This window comes from Danio rerio, chromosome 17, assembly GCF_049306965.1.
Source record: "Danio rerio strain Tuebingen ecotype United States chromosome 17, GRCz12tu, whole genome shotgun sequence".
Taxonomy (NCBI): Eukaryota; Metazoa; Chordata; class Actinopteri; order Cypriniformes; family Danionidae; genus Danio; species Danio rerio.
In genome coordinates this window covers 45,323,740-45,345,000 of record NC_133192.1, presented here as the reverse complement: position 1 = coordinate 45,345,000, position 21,261 = coordinate 45,323,740, and the positions used below count along the sequence as shown (strand labels likewise).

Here is a 21,261-nt window from a genome sequence, read left to right as displayed (position 1 = left end):
ATTTTTTGCAGTGTGCAATTTGTTCATTCTGATGCACTGATAAATTTTCCGCAATTATCATTAGTATGACATTTGTGGCTCTATTTTAACGATCAATGCACAAAGTCTAAAGCGCTTTACTCTTTTCTTTACTCCTTTACTTTCATGGGTAAGGAAACTGTGTTGTACACACTCCACTGAAGACATCTATTAGCCTACATATTTCATGTTGTTTTCTTAAGAGCAAAGATTAGTTTAACAGCTATTTCTAAATTCAGTTCTAGTTTCCAACAAATGAATAAATGAACAATAATAACAAAGTGTGGTCAAAAAGTTATATCCAAACACATGTCCTATCCTTTTGCCCCAAATGGTGATCCATACGTCTTAAAAACACGACAGGTGGACAAATCTAAACTGGTTTTTATTAAAACAATGTGCATATAAAATAAATATGCATATAATAAATAATAATAATATAACTTTATACAAATGCAGATTCATGAATGATCTGAAAAAAGAATGAGGAAGCCATGTAGGTAGTGGTTTTCATATTTATGTAGAAAATAATCATTTTTGTAACATTTTTAATCTTAATAAGTTTTTTTTTCGTCATATGTAAAGATATTTGTGTATTGCTGTAAACCCTGTGTGTATTAAGCAATAGCCCGTTTCAGACACACAGGCCTTTTCGGAAAATTACCTGCAATTTTCCAAAAGGTCTGTATGTGTGAACAGGCCCTTTTTGAAAATACAGGTAAATTCATTCTGGCTATTTCCAGAAAGAGAAGTTGTAACATCGAAGGTAATTTGCTGCAATGCTGCGCTGTGTGAACGCCAGAAGGAAGGTTTATGAGAATAAAAGCCTGTGAATATATTTCCAGACACATTTAGCTGCTAGATGTTAGTCAGATAACATTTCTATTTTCCTTCTTAATGGCAACTGTGTAAAAAAAATATTAATAAAATGCATATGATAAACCGCTGTTTGTTTACCTTCAAGCCCCACGCGTGTGCACGTAGAGCAGCCGGTTCGGCCAGCACACACACATATTATGTACATCTCGATATGTGAAAGAGTTTCTCTATATGTTTTTATCGAAGTTGTTCACAATACTTAAAACTAAAAAAGCGGTTGCCCTTCCAGCTGCAACCCATCTCTGGGAAACATCCATACATACTCATACACTATGGACAATTTAGCCTACCCAATTCATCTGTACTGTGGGGGAAACCAGAACACATGGAGGAAACCCATGCAACGCAGGGAGAACATGCAAATTCAACACAGAAACGCCAACTGACCCAGCCGAGGCTCGAACCAGCGACCTTCTTGCTGTAAGGCGAAAGCACAACCAACTGCGCCACCGCGTCACCCAAGGAAAGTTAAGACCTGTTAAAATAATTTAAGACCTACAACACAACATTTTAGTAAATTCAAGACTTAAGGCCTACACTATTTATTTTGAAATTAAAGATATTTTAAGACCTCATGGAGACCCTGTTTAAAACTGCCAATTAAAAAGATGATTTATTATTTTATTTATTTATTTTTTTGCAGGTGGATGGCTAATGAGAAATTCTGTTTGTGGCTTTTTTTGTTCTAGCAAATCCATATCTCTCAAACTACTGTATTAGGCACCGGGTGGCCCTTTTAGAACAGCTTCTGCAAAACCTAGATACAAATCCTAAACCCCCTACCATATAAAATGGCCAAAAAGAATTTATGACAATCTATAATGGGCCCTGGGGTCAGGGGCTACTAAACAATTGCTGCCTCTCTTTGGCAGGTTGTTTCCTGGAAACACCCTGATTAAGCTGCCTGTGTGAATTATATCCATGACATTCTGTCGAGCACAATCCATCTGGGCAAAGTCCTCTTCAGAGCAGCTGAAACAGCTTCCCCCCATACATCCCTGTGCTCCGTCATCATCTTTTCCCCAGTTCATTCGCCAGGGCTCTTCAAAACACCAAGCACAGCCAAACAGCAGCCGATTACAGCGTATTGTTGGCAACATCTATAGGTGTTTGCTCTCGAGACCATTTACGATGAGCATGTTTTAACTATTTGTTTTCTCCATAACCGCAATAATGGTTTCCCTAGTATACAGCCCACCTAAGAAGCAGAATGCAACAAGGGCCACTTTCTTTCAGAAAAGCAGGCAAAATGTGAAAATGCCACACGGTGAAACACAAATATGTTAACAAATCAATCGGCAGACAAACGGATTCATTACAAATGCAACATCCTACTTGAAAGGGCTTCACACTGGATCCATTACAGGGTGTTTTAGTGCTGGTCTCTCCCTTTACACAATGGGTTAGTGGAAAGATCAACTGAAACACATCAAGATCTTTGAAAACACAACCTATTGCCGTCATATGAGAGGCTGAGAGGACAGCTTCGTGAAGGAAATGCTCAAAAGAGTACAATGATACACTCTCCTCTCTAGACCTGAGCGCACGATAGCCTTGACTCCACTTTTACTTCACAACATCCACGACACGGTATCTACTAAATGCTATAACTGATATTAATGGTTTCTCCTTCTCTCGCTTACACGCACAATGACGATACAAGAGCTTTGTTCTTTGCCTGGCCTCTTCACATGGACACAAACACACACATTTATGTTCAATAGCAAACATTTACAAAAACAAATTGTGTCCCAGACAGTTCAGGTACAGGCTACTTTCTTTTATCTTAAGGCAACATAACATTTCCAAAATTGAATATCATACTAGACCAAGTGGTGGATGTTGTCAATAAACTGCCATTTAAATTTTTTAAGAAAATAAAATGGAAGACAATACATTACAGGCACCTCCAAGTTTGTTTGTTTTGATAGTCATCTCATTTGATCACAGGGTCTTTATTATGCACGAAGCAAAATTTATTCAGCCAAAAACGCTGGATTTGCATGCATACCTCTGTTCTCTGAATATATTCCATAAGTTAATTAAAGCTGATGATCCACAACATGTATTCACTGGGCATATCTTTTTTATTCGCTAAAGAAAAATAAATAATAATTAATGTTCTAGAAATATGATATTAAATATTCAGTATGTAAACCATATAAAGTCCCATGAAACTAAAATAAAGTTTTTTAAGATTCTACTATTAGTATTGTTGGTTTTTAAGATGTCTACAAGCTAGTATAACAGTGATAAAATTCGCATTTAGAAGATATATAAAACTGATACATGTAAAGCTTGAAGTTTGTCACTTCTGGCAATATGGAGCAACATTTTTTTCACGTCACCCACAGTTTTTCATCAAATCATAACCAATCAAATTCTCTTAGTATCTGACTAGCCCCGTCCCTTCAAGACGCTTCTCATATGCTTTTCGTTTGATGCACTTGAGCTCCACCACTCTTACTGGCAGAGCTGTAATAAAAACAAAACACTACTGGCTGTTTTTTTTTTTTTTTTTTTTAAAGAGGAGGAGCTACATTATTATACATTTCTGTATGACACATAGTTTTAACTAATGCATATTATACCACAATATCTTTTTCAGCAGTGACTTCAACAAATACAGAAAGCGTTGAAGTAGGGGTGGGCGATAAGTTAAAAATATTACATCACAATTTTTTTTTTAATAAAAAACACAATTCTTGATTTTATCACGATTCTTTGTAATGTCAAACTTATTATTTTGCAGGTTGTTTGAGCAGTACAGCCAAATTAATTTCCTTATTTTAAAAGCAAACCGTTACAAGGTAATAAAATATGTAACAAAATAAAAATAAAAAAACGAATAGATATTTAGGACCAAGTGGGTGAAAATAAACTCTGTCATATGTTTTTTTTTTTTTTTTTATATAATACTGATAAATTAAAGAACGAAGATTCACATTACAAATACACACAATATACAAAAAAAAAAAAAAAAACATTAAATCTGGGTCTTTATAAATCTAAATCTTTATAGATATATAAACGATATAAATATTTTACATGCATATTGTGTGTATTTGTAAACGCCAACTGACCCAGCTGAGGCTCGAACTAGCAACCTTCTTGCTGTGAGGCGAACCTGCTACCCACTGCGCCACCACGTTGCCCATGAATAATCTTTTATTAAGCATATTTCTACTTAAAGATCCAGTGAAGTTAAAATATAATTTTAGATGTTACTATCAGTGTGCTGATGTTTATAAGATAGTGTGCTCCAAAACAGTGAACTAACTAACTAACTAACTAACTAACTAACTAACTATCTAACAGGCATGCAAAAATATTAATATGTGTACGAGTATCAGTCATTAAAAAATAAATACATATAAACTACAAACTATCTGCCTGAGCAGAGGCCTTTGTGACACACTTTCATTCCCCCCTTCATTCTGTGAAGTCAAGAAATAGTTGAGTCTACTGGGACTTGGGGTGAAATCTCCCGAGGAGAAAATTGCTCCCTTACAGCATTATATGGGATTAGGCCAATAATGTTGGATTCAGGGTCTGAGCCTTCCTTACAAGGTGTCCTAAAGCCACAACTGAGCCCCCCTGAGTGAGGCTGTTTTCTGCAGAACCCCAGTTCATTATATCTGTACACCCATGTGCACATGTCCCCGCATCCCCCATCCATCCATCTAAACCACACAGAGAAATGACCTCAGTTGTTGTAGTGTGTAGAAACTCTACAGGTCACAGCATTAACTTTCTCTTTACAGCCTGAAGAAGCTAACTATGGATCTGGGAATCCTTGTAGCAAACTTGTGTGTGTGTGTGTGTGTGTGTGTGTGTGTTGTTTCAAGAAAGCAATTATTTATTTGTGTTGTGTTTTATTTACATTTGTCTATATTCATTCATTCTTCATTTAATTTTTCATTTAATCATGTGATCATTAGTCATTTACATAATTATAATTTTATTAATCATTAGTTAATGATTTGATTATTATTTGTCATTTGATTGTTTTGTATTTTATTAATACTATTTTCCTATACTTACTGATTTATTATTTCATTTTGCTATACTGTTATAATATTAAGATTGTGTGGATTCAAGCAACACTTGTTTTCATGAGTAAGTGATAAGGAATGTCTCCATTTTAATGTCTGTATTGTCTTTGAACAATGTTGTAAATCATTCATGCTGTTGCTTGTGGTATAATAACACTTGTTGTTGGGTTTATCCTGGTCAGACGAAGTCTGAGCATTAAATACGCAACTAAGATTATTCAATAATCTCTGCTCTTTCATTATCATCATTACTTTGTCTCCTGCTTCTGCTCCTCTCTAGCTTACTCAGTCAACTCCTATATTGATAGGAGATTGTGAATACAGTTGAATACTAGTTAACAAGTTTGGGTTTTGGGTGACTGTGCTGGCTTGTTGTCTGGATACCCCAAAAAAACAGACATTTTCTGACAGTATCTTGTGTTCAGGGCTGGATCCTATTTATTTGGCATGAAGAGTGTGATCTAACAAACCCTGAATTCAATACGTTCAACACAGTTACCACAACACTTCATAAAGAAAAAAATCACATATATATATATATATATATATATATATATATATATATATATATATATATATATATATATATATATATATATATATATATATTTCTTTAAACTAAGGTTTGATTTTAGGCTTGATAACTATTGATAATTAAAATGGGTAACAACTGTCACAAATTGACTTTGTAAATTACGTCTTAAAGAGGACCTATTATGGAAATGTCACTTTTATAAGGAGTTTAAACACAGCTGTGTGGCAACAGTCTGTGACTATAACCAGCTTCTAATGGTAAAGGTGTATTAATTTTCTTTTTATAATCACACTTCAATAAAACATATTTTGATTGACATTCTCCCTTTGTACATGTCATCAGAGGGGGAGAGTCCCGTCCAATCTCTCCCTCCTGGAGAATAGTCTTGTTTTTGAATCTTTGCATTCTTAACTTACTTCTAATCTATTTTTAAAATATATTTACTATCTGTTTTTGTCCTGTCTGTAAAATTGTTCCACTGTAGAAGCACAGTCACGAAAACAAATTCCTCATATGTGTGAACAAACCTGGCAATAAAGCTATTTCTGATTCTGATTCCTATGCTGACACATAGGCTTTTGTATATGCCATCTTTAGAAAATGGCACAATTATAATCAAAGTCTAAATTAAGTAGTTTTAAAGAGTTATAAAACATTACTCGTAGGGTATTTTGAGCTGAAACTTCACATACACACATCAGAGGCTTATTTTACATTTTGCGTAATGGACCTCAATCAAAGGACAAATACAACCTATAACTGCACTGGATACAGATTTTAATGAAGGATGAAGCAGGCAACGTTTTTGTTAGAATAAGTAAACAATTCTCTCAGTCCATTGCATGTAACTAATATCCCGTTTCCATATAGTGGTACGGTATGGTACGGCTCAGTAAACATTTATAGCTAATTTCACTGTCAAAAGGTACCTAAAAGTAAACTGTACCATACCAGTTTTTGGGTACCTTTTACCTTTTGCCTATATTTGAAATAACGAACTTCGTGAGCTGATGATAATAACGTGCTTGTGAATATTGAAGTGCTTCTGACCTCCAGATCCTTTCAGAAACAGACAAACGTGAGAGTGTAGCTCGAAAAAACAAAGGAGAAGTCAGAAAAAAAAAACAAAGGAGCAAATTATTTTTTCAGTAACCAAAAACATAAACAAACTGCCATGTTTAACTATTATAATCACATTTTTGGACTATCATGAACTCGGAATGACGAAATTCCTTTTTAACAGAGGTTACATGTGCTGGTGAAGATTAAAGATAGAGATAAGAGGTTTGCACTGACTGTGATCTATATGTTGCATGTTGTTTTTGAAGCCAAAAAGGACTAAATGTATGCTGTGTGTAGTTTTTCTGTAGTTGATAACATATCAGAGACTGTAGGGGTTTGTATGTGCCTCATAAAGGTGACCCATTTAAATATGTACCGTTTTCAGTGGTACAGCATGGTTCGGAACATTTTTATGACCCTTTCTATTGTCAAAAGGTACCTAAAAGTAAACCGAACCGTATCACTTTTTGGTTACCCTTTGCAAAGGGTACCTAGCACAACAAAAGCATATCAAAAGGCAGAGCTAGATGTGCAACTGAACGCTATTGGTTTAAAGAGATACGTCAATGGCTCCAGCAACAAGCCAGGATAATAAATCAAAGCAAGCTCCATTTTTAAATACACATTACAGTGTAATAATCTATACAATAAAAAGCCACAGTCAACCCAAGCTCAGACAAACCTTGTCGTCTTCTTGACAAATAGCCACAAAGCCAAGAAGAACAAAATCTGCCATGTGTCCTGTTGTTGTTTACAAGGCCGTCTAAAAGCGCAAGTGATTTCACTTTCTCTAGAGAGCTCTTGTGCGCTCATTGTGCATCTATATTTGAAATAATGAACTTGAGCTCATAATAATTACATGCGCGTGATTATTAAAGTGCTTCTGGCATCCTTTCAGAAACGGACAAACAGCAGAGTGAAGTGTGAAAAAACAAAGGAGAAGCCCGAAAAACACAGGAGCAAATGATTCTTTCAGCAACCTAAGACAAGAACAAACCGCCATGTTTAATTATCATCATCACCTTTTGGACTATTATGGGCTCGAAATGACGGACTTACTTTTTAACAAGATTTTAACCTTACACATGCTGCTGAAAAATAAAAATGAGAGGTTTGTACTGACTTTATGTTTTGTATCTTTATGAACCCAAATAAAGCCTAAATGTATGTTTTGGGTATTTTTAATTGGTAACATTTCAGAAACTGAAAGTCTCTGTATGTATTCATAAGTGTTTTTTATTTTCATTTTTATTTTATACAAATCACAGACGTTAGGCTATTTGGCATTATCATTGATTTGCAGCTATAATCGAATCCTGTTCATAAAAAAGGTCAGTAATTAACATTAATTTTTACTTAAGTATTTATGTATATAAAGCATTTGTGCTTCTCATATTATATGTGAACTTCAAGTGAGAATGACGTTGACAGCAACTTTGTCGTACACCATAAGTGAACTATATATAGGAGCCATATTACTTTTGATTTAAATGATAATGGTTATTTGTTTACTGTTAGTTTGTGTTTTTCACAGTGACATATGAAGTTTTGGTCACGTGGGCATACCTGGCACCTTCTAGGAAATAAAGCGCAACACGCAACAACCCTTTATCACTACACGCCACTCTACAATGTAATAATCAGACTTTTATGCAACAGGTATTCAACCCACAGATTGTTGTTTGTTTTGTCATGTTTTACGTTTACATAAAGTTTTGCTACTAACATCTTGGGCTCAGCGTGTCTGTCTCAGCCACCAGCGTGTCACAAATTCAAAGGACCCTTACTGCCTCTCTAGCGACTTAAGCAGGAATCAGGAAGTCGCAATAGGTACCATTGGTAGCACTTGGCAGTGGAGACAAAAGCTTGATAAAGGTAAACCATACTGAACTATACAGTAGCATAAGTTAAAAAAAATTAAAATAACAAAGGTTAAAATATGTATTTTATTTTATTTTATTTTATTTTATTATTTATTTTATTATTTATTTATTTAAATACTGTGGGACAAATTCTTCATTTAAAAAAAGATTTGAAGGCTGAACCATCAAATTATTAGTATTAAAATCAGCATAACTCAATAACTGACTACTGATTTTAGGCATTGGAACATCTCTAAGAAAATAATCATTAATAAACATGAGGAAATCACTATAGTTTTGGGTCCTTGATTAGGATTTGCAGCTCGGCTGTGTTGCGAGCTGTTGTAAAATATTAAATATAAATCAAGCAATTTCAGTCCTTGAAGGGGATTGGTCAATAGCCAGGCTTTTATTTATGATAAAGCACAGTTATATGCTACTCAAGGCCGTGCTGTTTTGTGCATGCTATTACAGCTGACAGGGTTGCAAGCACAATGCATGACTCTATTCACAGTACGGCGAGGCTTCTCATGTCTGACTGATTTCATAAACATACACCTGTGACCTTATTACATCAGTATTGCCGTGCTGCTGCATCCTTGTGTTTTCTTTTTGGGGCTTATTGTTTTGTTTTATTTTGGTAAACATAAGTCTTCGGTAAATGTAAACATGAGTGAAGGCAAGAGTGAATCCAAAACATTCTGATCAGGTGAGTTGAATAAACCTCACCCTCTCCGTTTAGATGAATATGATTATCAAACATCATTCATTCATTTATTTTCTTTTCGGCTTAGTCCCTTTGTTAATCTGGGTTTGCCACAGCGGAATGAACCACCAACTTATCCAGCACATGTTTCAGGCAGAGGATGCCCTTTCAGCTGCAACCCGTCTATGGGAAACATCCATACACTCTCACACACTACAGACAATTTAGCCTACCCAATTCACCTGTACCGCATGTCTTTAGACTATGGGGGAAACCAGAGAACCCGGAGGAAACCCACGCAAACGCAGGGAGAACATGCAAACACCACACAGAAACACCAACTGGTCCAGCCGAGGCTCGAACCAAGGATCTTCTTGCTGTGAGGCGACAGTACAAAAACTGTGCCACTGCGTCGCCCTTTATCAAACAAACATACAAATAAATAAAACATTTTTTTTTTAATCCCAAAGCTAATTAGGCACACTGATGCATGCTCACGTTTCTGTTTTTCTAAACCGTTTAATTTAATTTGGCTTTTTGAAGCTATATTAAGGTGTGGCATTATGATTGTGATTAGACAGTCAACGCGCACACTATTTCCATGGTCATAGATATATGCAATAGACATCGCATATGGGCACCTTGCATGCGTCAATGCCGCCGCCATATTTTTACAGTACTCCTTGGACAAAAGTCATTAAACCGCACTTATTCAAGACTAAAGCCAATCTGAAGATCCTGGATATTGGTGTAGTAAGGAGCAAACAAATGAAACAAAGCATAAAGACATAACATTTCATAGATATGGACTTTTGTGCACAACACTATTTATGATAATACAGTCACCTGCTGCATTGACCATCAGAGAAAAGTAGCACCAACTTGCAGTAAATTCTAGATTTATGCTAGTTTTGTGGAATTAAATCAGCAAACAATATGATTGAAATATGACAAGACGTTGTGGTGCCAGAAACTTATGGTATTATTGTCAGATAAGTGAAGTAACAGCTAGTTTTTGAAGTAACTGATGACATAACAGTGCCTGTGCCTTGAGATGCAGGAATATTGATGGTTCATACGAATCGTTCATAACGAATATTCATTCACAAACGATTTGCTCTATCCTTTAAAAGCCAAAGCGGCAGTGTGAGTGTGTTTCAGGGCATGGATTAGAGCAAATTTAACAGGGAAGGAGGATAATATTTACATGCACACAAACACATGCGCTTTATCAGCAATGCCCATGCAGTCACTTGTAAAACTATAAAGTTATGTAAAACTATAATTTTGTAATTAAAGAAAAATATTTCATACTGACCACTGGGAAAATTACAATTATAGATATTAATAAATATATATGGCTCAGGATAGCAGTCCTCCACTGCTCCTTGGTACCACATTCATTTCAAAGCTACCATGTACCAAAAATGGCAACAGTGTAGGCGACATCTAATGTAAATATCTATGGTCTATGGTCATGAACCCTTTAAATCTTGTTGCAGTGAATTTTAGATATTTTCAATGAAAACAATAGAAAATAAAAACTAAAACATCTTTGCAGTGAGTCTGGGCATGGGCTTAAATGGTTTGCACCAGGGCGTGTCTCTCAACACACCTGCCCGGAAGTTTCTAGTATACCTAAAAAGAGCTTGATTAGCTGGTTCAGGTGTGTTTAATTGGGGTTGGAACTAAAATATGCAGGAAACACATCACCCATCTTAGAAAAAAATTCGGACACCCCTGGTTTATACTAGCTAAACTTACTGAGCATTAAAAGAAAACTCACAATCTATTTTGTAACAGCATCTTTAATGACTAAATTGACACATGCACCATGTGGAATGAGATTATATATATATATATATATATATATATATATATATATATATATATATATATATATATATATATATATATATATATATATATATAAGATTTAACTGCATTTAAACATAACATTCACTCATACTCATTTTGTTTTGCTAAAAAGTGTTATTTTCTTCTAAGTATTTGCAAACTTCACAGACCAACTAATGCAAAAGCAGCTGGCATGTTTTAAACTACTTAGTTAAAATAACCCCTTGTGTGCTGTTCAAATGTACTACCCTTTTGTTTTGTTGGTGGCTGTTTTTGCCCCATTGACTTCCATGATAATCACAATATTTACTTACAAAGCCATGACACCACAGACTACTGCATTCTTGATTGTTGGTGTTTTTTTTTTTTATGAGAAGAGGTAAAACCTTTAATTTTTAGTCTCAATCCTCAGTTGGCAGCATTAACTCTTTAGATAGGCCATTTAGCCAACGTTTATATGGCGTTCTATGGAGCAAATTAAAGCATGTGTGCATAACTATACTTACTACATTTACTATGTTCTGAGAGCTGAGCTGCTTATTTTTTATTTTCTCAAACATGTTAAGGTAAGTGCTCACACACATAGCACACAGCGCAGACACACACTATACTCCATATAACCATATGATTTTAAGCCAGAAACTAAGCTTTTTTAGCACTGCAAATCATGACCTATTGTACCTCTTCCCAAAAGGGAAAACCAACAACAATCAAGGATAGATGATTATATGGTGTCATGGCTTTGCAATCAAAAAATGCCTTTATAATGAAAGTCAATGGGCAAAAAAACATAAACCAGAATAATGAAAGGGTAGTCAATTTGCCCAGAGAGTACTGTTGATTTTTTGAAAAATGTATAACTGTCAAAATAAGATCTGTCACCAAAATCATTCCATTTGCTGAAACACAGAGAAATTTGGGGCCACATTAAGACTCAAAATCACCCAAGAGTGGACGAAAACATCCCGAACACCACATAAGGATAAAAAATCTTCTATGGACATATTAAAAATGAGATCACTGCCTCTATAAATGGTAATTCTAAGAGGAGGGAAACCTTCAGAATAATGTCATAGAGTTGATTTATGAAGTCGAGTACTTCTGAGCTCATGCTTGCTTTGGTCAATATGATTAATGTGTATACTATGCCTACATGTTACTTAGTTTTTCACGATAAAAACTGCCAGATCAAAGCATTGTGCTTACTTTAGGTAAAGTTTGACAGTGAATTTTATTCACATTATGAGGATGCATGTAAACCCAGTCAATGACAAACTTGTTCCTGAATAGCAAACATAGTTCTTGGGCGTTATTTATAAAACTGTCAAAAAGTGAATGTACAGCAGAATGCATTTGAATTCATTTATTAATGATTATGGCCTGTGCTTAATTTTTAAATAAATAATTCTCAAAACAAAACCAGGAAAAAAGTTACCACAACTGACATCCACCAAACAATTTAAGTTTTCCCAGGAACGTTTCTGAACGGTCTTTTATTATTTTGTGCTATATAACGTTATAGGTCAATCATAGATAATAAAAACTTGTAACTACAAACATAAATCATACAATCACTATTCAGTTCACTTTACTATTATGTGCCAAGTGAAAACAAAATGATTCACTCGGTCTAATCTTCAAGAAGAGCCCACAGTTACAGTTACCTCTTTTGTCATGTTTTCTGTCTGACCTGAGATTGCTTTGCTTCTGCCTCCTGCTATCCTGATCCATTTGCAGTTTCATTTCCTTACAATCTTTTTTGATCAGGCTCATTATCAGATTTACTCATGGTTTTAAAAAATGAAAATATGTGTGACTGCCTCTTTGCCATTTTGAAAATACAAAAATTATTTAGGTTGGCCACAATGACATTATTATGCCATTATTATATCACCGCACATGAAACAATTACCAATCGATAAAAAAGTGATAGTAAAAATAAGAAAACGATTGATTGAAAATATTGTTGAGGGCCAATAGTTGTAAACATGACTTTTGCTTTAACTGACTATCGTGATGTGTGATTCAAAAGTGGTTCAATTATGCCCCTTTTAACAAGATGTAAAAAAAGTCTGTGTATAGGAAGTTTCAGCTCAAAATACCCCACAAGTAATGTTTTATAAATATTTAAAACTGCCCCTTTAGGGCTTTGATCCTAATTGTGCCATTTTGGTGACTGGCGCTTTAAATTTAAATGAGATTGTGCTCCCAGCCCTCTTTTCAAAAGAGGGCGGAGCAACAAATGCCTATGCGTGAGCAAAGTGGCAGATTCTCCCTTCAAGTTTGCTTATTATGAATCACACATTTAGCATTGTAAGTGACGCAAACGTTTTCACCACTGCTTTGTGTGTACGCAGTGTTAATAAATGAGAAATCTAGTCTGTAGGTTTCAAAGTTTCTGTCTGCTTTCAAACTGAATGAAACATTTGCACAATACAAGCAACTATACCTGTTAGGGGACTCAGAAAAGTGATGTTGTCCAGACTGCCATGTGCTGACCTTCTTGTGTTTGCTACCACAATGGGTTTGCATGGCTTTTATACTCTGCTCTTGAATTAACGCATTTCCTCTCGATGCGTGATGCCCACTTTGACTCTGTGATGCTGAATCATCACTGTCTGAATGCATTGAGGTGTCTGGTTTGAGAATGTTGCTGGTGTAATCTGAAATGTACATAAGACCACAATGGCAAAGGTATTGATTAATTGGTTTCATAGCCCAGATCATGCAATCTGTTTTATTTGCTCTTGCAGTAATTGAGAAGGGAACCCAAACCTGAATGATTCTGATTTATTGGCGCGGAGTCATCTTCATCCTCTGCAGACTCTTCCTTATCCTCACCTCCTGAGTTCATGTACTGTGAGGCATCACTTGGATCAGTGGTATCTGGGGAAGGACTGCGAGTTGGACAGTGCTCTAACGACACAATGTCTGCAGGCTTGTTCACGGTCACAGATCGAGAGGACACTTCAGCTTCCTTTAGGGTTGTGTGAGGTGACTTTAGTTCTTCCTGTCTCTGCTGCTCTCTTGCCCTCTGAGAGATGTCCCAATCAGACTCCATCTGCTTTTCACGCACGTCACTCAAACGCCTGCCCTCAAGGAAATCACCTGAGTTTAGAATGTCATCAGATAAAATGCCAGCGCCGCTGGCTTTTGAAACATGGGAGTGCATACAAAGGCCACTTTGTGAAGGAGGGAGTGAAGGATGATTAGGAATCTGCTCTGTATGAGACGGCGAACGTTTGGTTGTGGCGCCATCATTTCTTGATGAGCCGTTGGAGGTCTGGTGACCCATGAAGATGGCAGCACTCTGTGATAATCCTTGAGTACTCAATCGGCTCGGGTGCTGTTGAAGTAAAACAATGTATACGATAGATTAAAAAGGTAGAGGACATGAGTCCTTATCATTATCATATCTTTAAGAGTTGCTATTGCACATTAGACTGAACAGAAATTATACATATTTTTTCCTATACTTCTGTGGAATTGTGGTTCTCATCTATCAACTCTGATCTTTCGTTCTGATTTTCTGTTGAATTCAAATCAGGTGATTGGCTGGAGTTCCCTTGGCTATGTTTGGGATCAATGTCTTGCTGAAATGCTAACCCTGATTTTATCTTTATTACCCTGGTAATGTAAATGTTAAGACTGAAGCAGCTAGTATTAATTTAAACTGACAAGGAGGCTGGGTTTCTTTCTAATTGCTGAGAAATTTCAGGGGCAGTCTGGGCTTTCCAGGCCTTGCTACAACTCCCTTTCTTTGTGTTTTTTTCCACATAAATGACTTTTTAAACTCATTTCTTTTGTTTTCTTTGTATGTAAGGGTTGCCTTTGTTGCTTCTGTTATATGGTGAAAATTTCAAGTCAACAACACCTTTAGAAATGTTTCTCAGAAAAAGGTTGACACATTCAATGCCTATTTTACCCACTCAGCATAAATGAGTACATGAGTATCTCTTGATCTCTCTTTTAAATTCCTATTTTCTAGAAGGTGCTGTATAAAATTTTTAGTGTATATACATTCAATTAGTCCGCAACAAAGCCAAAAAATTGTTCACCCAAATAATATGTTGGGGAAAACATAAAATAAACTTTTAATAAACCAGATAAATCAAAAGAAAAAAAGTGTAAATATTGCAGTTTGTACATTTCGTTTTGCAATTTCTTTTAATTTTCAAAGTTTAAATAACAAAATAAATCTTTCCATATTATCTTTCTGTTGATGTTAGGTGACCAAACTGGATATTAATATTTTGCCTAACTGCTCCAAAATATACTGCTAAAAAAATTACACTTAGAGGAACATTTAGAGTTACATTGTGTTGGTTAAGTGTTCCTTTTATGTTTTTTGAGCAGTCTATATTCAATAGGGGTTGGACAATGAAACTGAAACATTGGCCAATTTAGGCACCACTTACACTAATAGGTTTTAAATTTGAAACACTGTTTTAAAATGAAAATGATCTGCGTCTACACTGGCATTTCACCTAGCGTTTCTGAACAACTCTCCATCTACAGTACATTACACTGTAATGGTCACGTTACCACACACATACACACACACACACACACACACACACACACACACACACACACACACACACACACACACACACACACACACACACACACACACAAAGGCATGCACTGCAGCGTGCTTTGAGCACATTTACCCATATGAGAGCTTGCACATCAGACTGTTCATGATGGATCTACCTCTGGATCTAATCTCACTATATTTGTTAAATGTGAGATTTAATTCATCTTGTCTATATCTAATGAAATATTCCCCGACTTTGGTCTTTTGAATTTATAACCGTTTCTCAGGTAATGTGTTTTGACTAAGGTAAGTTAGGTCAATATATTAATTCATGTAAACGCGGACACTGAATCTGCACATTTGACTGATTGCCTTAATTTCCCATATTGTATAAACTTATTGTACGTTATACTTTTATAATGGCTATTATTGATTATAATTTATTGTTATAAATATACAGTGAAGATGACAGTCATATAAATAGCTACACAACGCCTCAACATTTTTGGTGTCTGTTAAGTAGCTAATATTAAAATGTAAATAGGCAGTTCCTTATATCATGTTTTTATTTTATTGTTAAGAAAGTGAAACAACATAGCCAGGGTGATGCAGAGGTTTCCTTTTGAAGATTTCCCCGACGTGTCTTCAGGAGTTTGTTTTCCTTATCAAACTTGTGAAGTCTGAACTTACAAGGAGATGATGCAAGACTGAATCGTGTGTAGGCTATTGAGGAAAAAGCCCCAATCAGCGAATGTCTGCAGTCCCGCCTCCATTTTCAGATGTCTCCGTTTTCCTCCATCCACACTGAGACAGAGCAGCAGCATTTTAGAATGAAAACAGCCTCTTCAGCGTTTCCAAAAAGCTCTGTTTTTGGCGCTCAAAAACTCTCAAGTAGTGTGGAGGGATGGCGTAACTGTAGCACATCTTATGCGTTTTAAAACTAAAACAATTCAGTGTAAACGGGGCTTTAATGTTGGACGGTTCATGACTAAATTAGCCTGGTGACCAATCTTCATTGAATGCACATTCCATCAGTAAGATCAGATTTCGAAGGTTTAATTAGCAGAATAATGGTACAGTTTTGCTTAAAATATTTCAATGCACACAACATTATGGGTGACATCAGAGTTCTAAAGAGGGCAATTTGTTGGTACGCATCTGTGACCAAGACAGTAAGTCTTTGTCATGTATTAAGAGTCACAGTATCAAGGGTAATGTCAGCACACCACCAAAAAGGATAAATCACATTCAACAGGAGTAACTGAATGCAAGAGGAAGCTATCTGAAAGGGATGTCCAGGTGCTAACCCTAAAACCTCAGTTAAACCTAAAACCATATGGAGCTAATAATATATGCCAAAACAATCTGAGTTTGAATTGTGTTCATTTAAATTTTTGACAATTGTAATTTATTCATTCATTAAGTTTCTTTTTGGCTTAGTCCCTTTATTAATCCGGGGTCACCACAGCGGAATGAACTGCCAACTTTTCCAACACATATTTTACACAGCGGATGCCCTTCCAGCTGCAACCCATCTCTGGGAAACATCCACACACACTCATTCACTACGGACAATATAGCCTACCCAATTTACCTGTACCACATGTCTTTGGACTTGTGGGGGAAACCCGAGCACCCGGAGGAAAAACTGCAAACTTCACACAGAAATGCCAACTGACCCAGCCGAGGCTCGAACCAGTAACCTTCTTGCTGTGAGGCGACAGCACTACCTACTGTGCCACTAAGTCGCCCAATTGCAATTTAATAAATTGAATTTTTATATCTCATTAAAATTTTAACTTCTTAATTTGAATTTGATCTTCTTAATTTGAATTTGAATTTAATAACTTGAACATACAGTTGTAAAAATACAGTTTCTAATTTTCAAGATGAAGAAAATCAGAACATATTCATTATACAAGCTTGTTCCTAAAACTTTAATAAACATATATATATATATATATATATATATATATATATATATATATATATATATATATATATATATATATATATATATATATGTGTGTGTAATAATAATAATATTAGCAAAAAAATAATAATTTAAAAAGCTAAATTTTACATGCCTCTCTCCTTCCCATAAAATGTGCTTTTTTTGTATGTCGGCCATTTTGGATGCAGTGTAAAAGGTTGTTTCTAGCATGCCAGCCAATCAAATGACATATCACTAGAAAGCCCTGGATGTCCTCTGAACAGTACAACGGGACTTGACAGAGTAGCTCAAAAAATTCAAAGAAAATGTATGAAAACGTAATGTCCACTACAGAGGACACAAGTCATTGGGGTCTCAGGAGGATATAATGATCAGCATAATTAAGTATTTTGAAATGTAATTTTTATTAATTTCTCGGTGAATAAAGGCAATGTACTTTGGTGCATTTAAACAAAACAGATTTATTAAACAAATATTTATTAAAGTAATATTTTAGAAATTGACGTAAAGTAAAGTTTAGAAATTGAAAGATAATACAATTCAATTCAAGAAAAATATTGCAAAAAAAATAAAAAATACAACCTACAAGATTTCAACTAAATTTTCAATTTTTTGCTTCTCTTGATTTTGCCTTGGGTGTGCTACTTTTAGGACCATTATCGTAAGTTATTTTGATACATAAACTCCAGATTTGGCTTTAGTACTGATTAATATAATATATATGCACAAATATAATATTGTATAGCTTTCTATTAAACATATGAATTTAAATGATAGATTTGTAAGGGGTGTACTTATATATGCTGAGCACTATATATATACCACAATATACATACATATACTATATATATATATATATATATATATATATATATATATATATATATATATATATATATATATATAGAAAGAGAGAGAGAGAGAGAGATAGATAGAGAGATAGATAGATAGATAGATAGATAGATAGATAGATAGATAGATAGATAGATAGATAGATAGATAGATAGATAGATAGATAGATAGATAGATAGATAGATAGATAGATATGCATATTGTTGTGGTATATATAGTGCTCAGCATATACAAGTACACCCCTCACAAATCTAATATTATATAAGTTAAATAAAAGGATGATGTTCTTATTTCCATGCAACAAATGTTTTCTTAACATTGCGTTTTGAGTAAAATAATCCTATTACAAATGTCATTTTAAAATCTTTTTTGACAACTGTAAAATGTGAAACATTTTAGGTGGAAATGGAATATACTGCTGAATTAATAAAAAGGAAAGGAAGTAAAACTGCAGAAAACAAAAAAAGGCATGTCAAGTACACCAAGTCAAATGGTTTAAAATGTGCTAAAATGAACTGGATGGTCAAGGATGCCTGATTGCCAGTAAGTGGGAGCTTAATTTCTGCTAAATTATTCTCTCAGTGCTTTACTTTCACTAGTCCCTGGCCCTAAAAACTGAATCATGACAATTCAGGCTTCTTTCAAAAAAGTTTAATACAAAAAAATTCCAGGTATCAATTTTATTTTGGCGACTATGATTTTTTTGGTCACGGTAAAAATTATTCTTTTCAACTGTCTGTTCAAATGAGCACACTGAGATCAGTGTCTCAACTTTTAATCTTATTAACAATTCAACAATCCTAAACTCTGTTTTATGACAGAAATACTGAACTGCGGAGAAAGAGTGGTGGATGGGTGACAAAAAAAAATAAAAAATCTGCACATATATGAAAAAAAAAAAACATGGCTTCTGTTTCTTTTCTGATAAGGGTCTTAAATACCAACCCGTTAGCTGCTTAATAACATCCACTGTAAACCACGCAGTCTGTCTGGCAGATCCAGTGTAGAAGTAAAAAAAAAAAAAAAGGAAAGAAAGGAAAAAAGAAATGGAGTGAGAGGAAAAGTTAATTTCTTGGCTGAGTGATTCCATCGCTAGCTGCAGGGCAAAGTAGAAAGTGTTTCGCTAAAGTAGCAATTGATTCTTCTATCAATCTGCGGCACGCGCCTGCTCTTCCAAGGAATATATTAAATATGAAAATCATATCCCGTTATCATGGCTTCCCAGCTTTCAGGCTGGTAAGCTCCCCTTAATGAATGCTGCAGCCTCGGGGACATGCACGCAGCCAGTGGTGGCGCCTCTGCATAATGGAGTGATTCCTCCCATCTCTGCTCATTACAATATCGGCAGGCTGGAAGGGGGGGTGGGATTTGGGAGGGTGGTGGTGGGGGATGCGGCATAGTCACAAGTGACTGCTCTAGACAGAATGCTCTAAGTCATTATGAGCTGTCTTCCACATTTCATCCGAGAGAGCTCGAGTCGCTTGAAGAGAGGGAAAGCTACAGCCATGGGCTTGAACTACATCGTCAGTGCAGGCAAAGCAGCTAGGATTAGACACCTGTGGCACTACAGATACGAGGAGAAAAATGAACAGCCCGCCACTGAGCAATCTACATAACAGCGAGTTTTATTCAAGGGACTGGTTTGGGCCCATATTGTTTTAGCTGTCATGCACGTGACGTGAAATAAACATCGCAGACTGGATTGCATTAGCTGTTAGTTTAAGGATTTCCTTTACTCTCTCCCATTCCATTTAAAATAGCCTTTTAAAAATGTGTAATATCATTTTGTTTTAAGACTGTGATACTCCTTTGTTTAAGCAAAAGCAGCCATTTGAAGTCATTTGAGCAAAACAGTAATTACTTCAAGCACTTTCCAATTTGCTTTTGATTATAAATTAATTGTGGCCTTTGAACACTGATACCCCATATAAACTGTCAAAAGTGTCTCCTGAAGAGGGAGGCTGAGCTGAATAATGGTTGTGGTATTTTTCTCTACAACTCTCAACTCTTTTCTTTTGAGAAAAAAAAAAAAAAAAGAAAACGACACACTTCCATTGGATCCCATCACAGCGCTGCAGTTTTATCAAAGGCACACAGATAGCTTTGTAAATTCCCCACTGAACTGTAATTTCCATAGATGACACGATAATTTTCTCTTACCTCGTCTGCTTCTGATTTGCCCCTGCTCCCCATTTTTCTCCTGTCTTTCTTCAGTCTGGTAATATGATTCTTGTACTCCATCTGAAATGAATTTAGGTCGAATCATCACCAACATAGATCATTTTCAACTACGTAAAGGGCAGAAATATTGGCCCACGTTTTGACAAAAAGTGACAGCAGTTACAAGACGCAAGCAAATTACAATTTAATATTCTAATATAGGGCAGTGCGATATGGGGAAAATATCTAATTGCGATTTTTTTTTTTTTTGACAGATTTCGATTTGATTTGCTATTTAGTTTTGTAGTCAAGCTTCAGCTCAATAATCGTAGCTTCTTACTGCTAAAATGCAGTGAGTGTTAGTTAAAAAAGGAACTGAAAAAATATTAACTAACTTAAAAATTTATTTTTAAATATTCAGAAATGAAACACAAATTTTTCTCTAGAGCAAACGCAAATAAAATGACTTTAACTTTCTGTAAACAAGTTGAACTCAAATAAGGGAGATAATGTAGCTTATTATATATATATATATATATATATATATATATATATATATATATATATATATATATATATATATATATATATATATATATATAAAATTATAATTATAAAACACTCAACAAACTAACATGGCTAAAACCGCTGTAAAATTGTACTTTGCTGTTGCTTGCTACTAGATTGAGTGTCACTGGCAATACTTTCAGTTGACTTTTTAGCAAGATAATTATCACACAATTGTGCTTACCAAGGGCGTAGATTTGCTCTTGACATTGGT

At 35.2% G+C, this 21,261-nt stretch overlaps 1 protein-coding gene across 2 annotated transcripts in view; it reads right to left on the bottom strand.

The window, feature by feature from the left end:
* Positions 1–21,261, bottom strand: part of kiz (kizuna centrosomal protein) — a 54,531-nt gene that overhangs the window by 28,656 nt on the left and 4,614 nt on the right. For both annotated transcript variants that reach the window (XM_005158902.6, NM_001098390.1), the window contains 3 exon segments: positions 20,481–20,561; positions 13,750–14,320; positions 13,424–13,637 (listed from right to left, as the gene is read on the bottom strand). In XM_005158902.6, the coding sequence (XP_005158959.1) occupies positions 13,424–13,637; positions 13,750–14,320; positions 20,481–20,561 (866 nt within the window).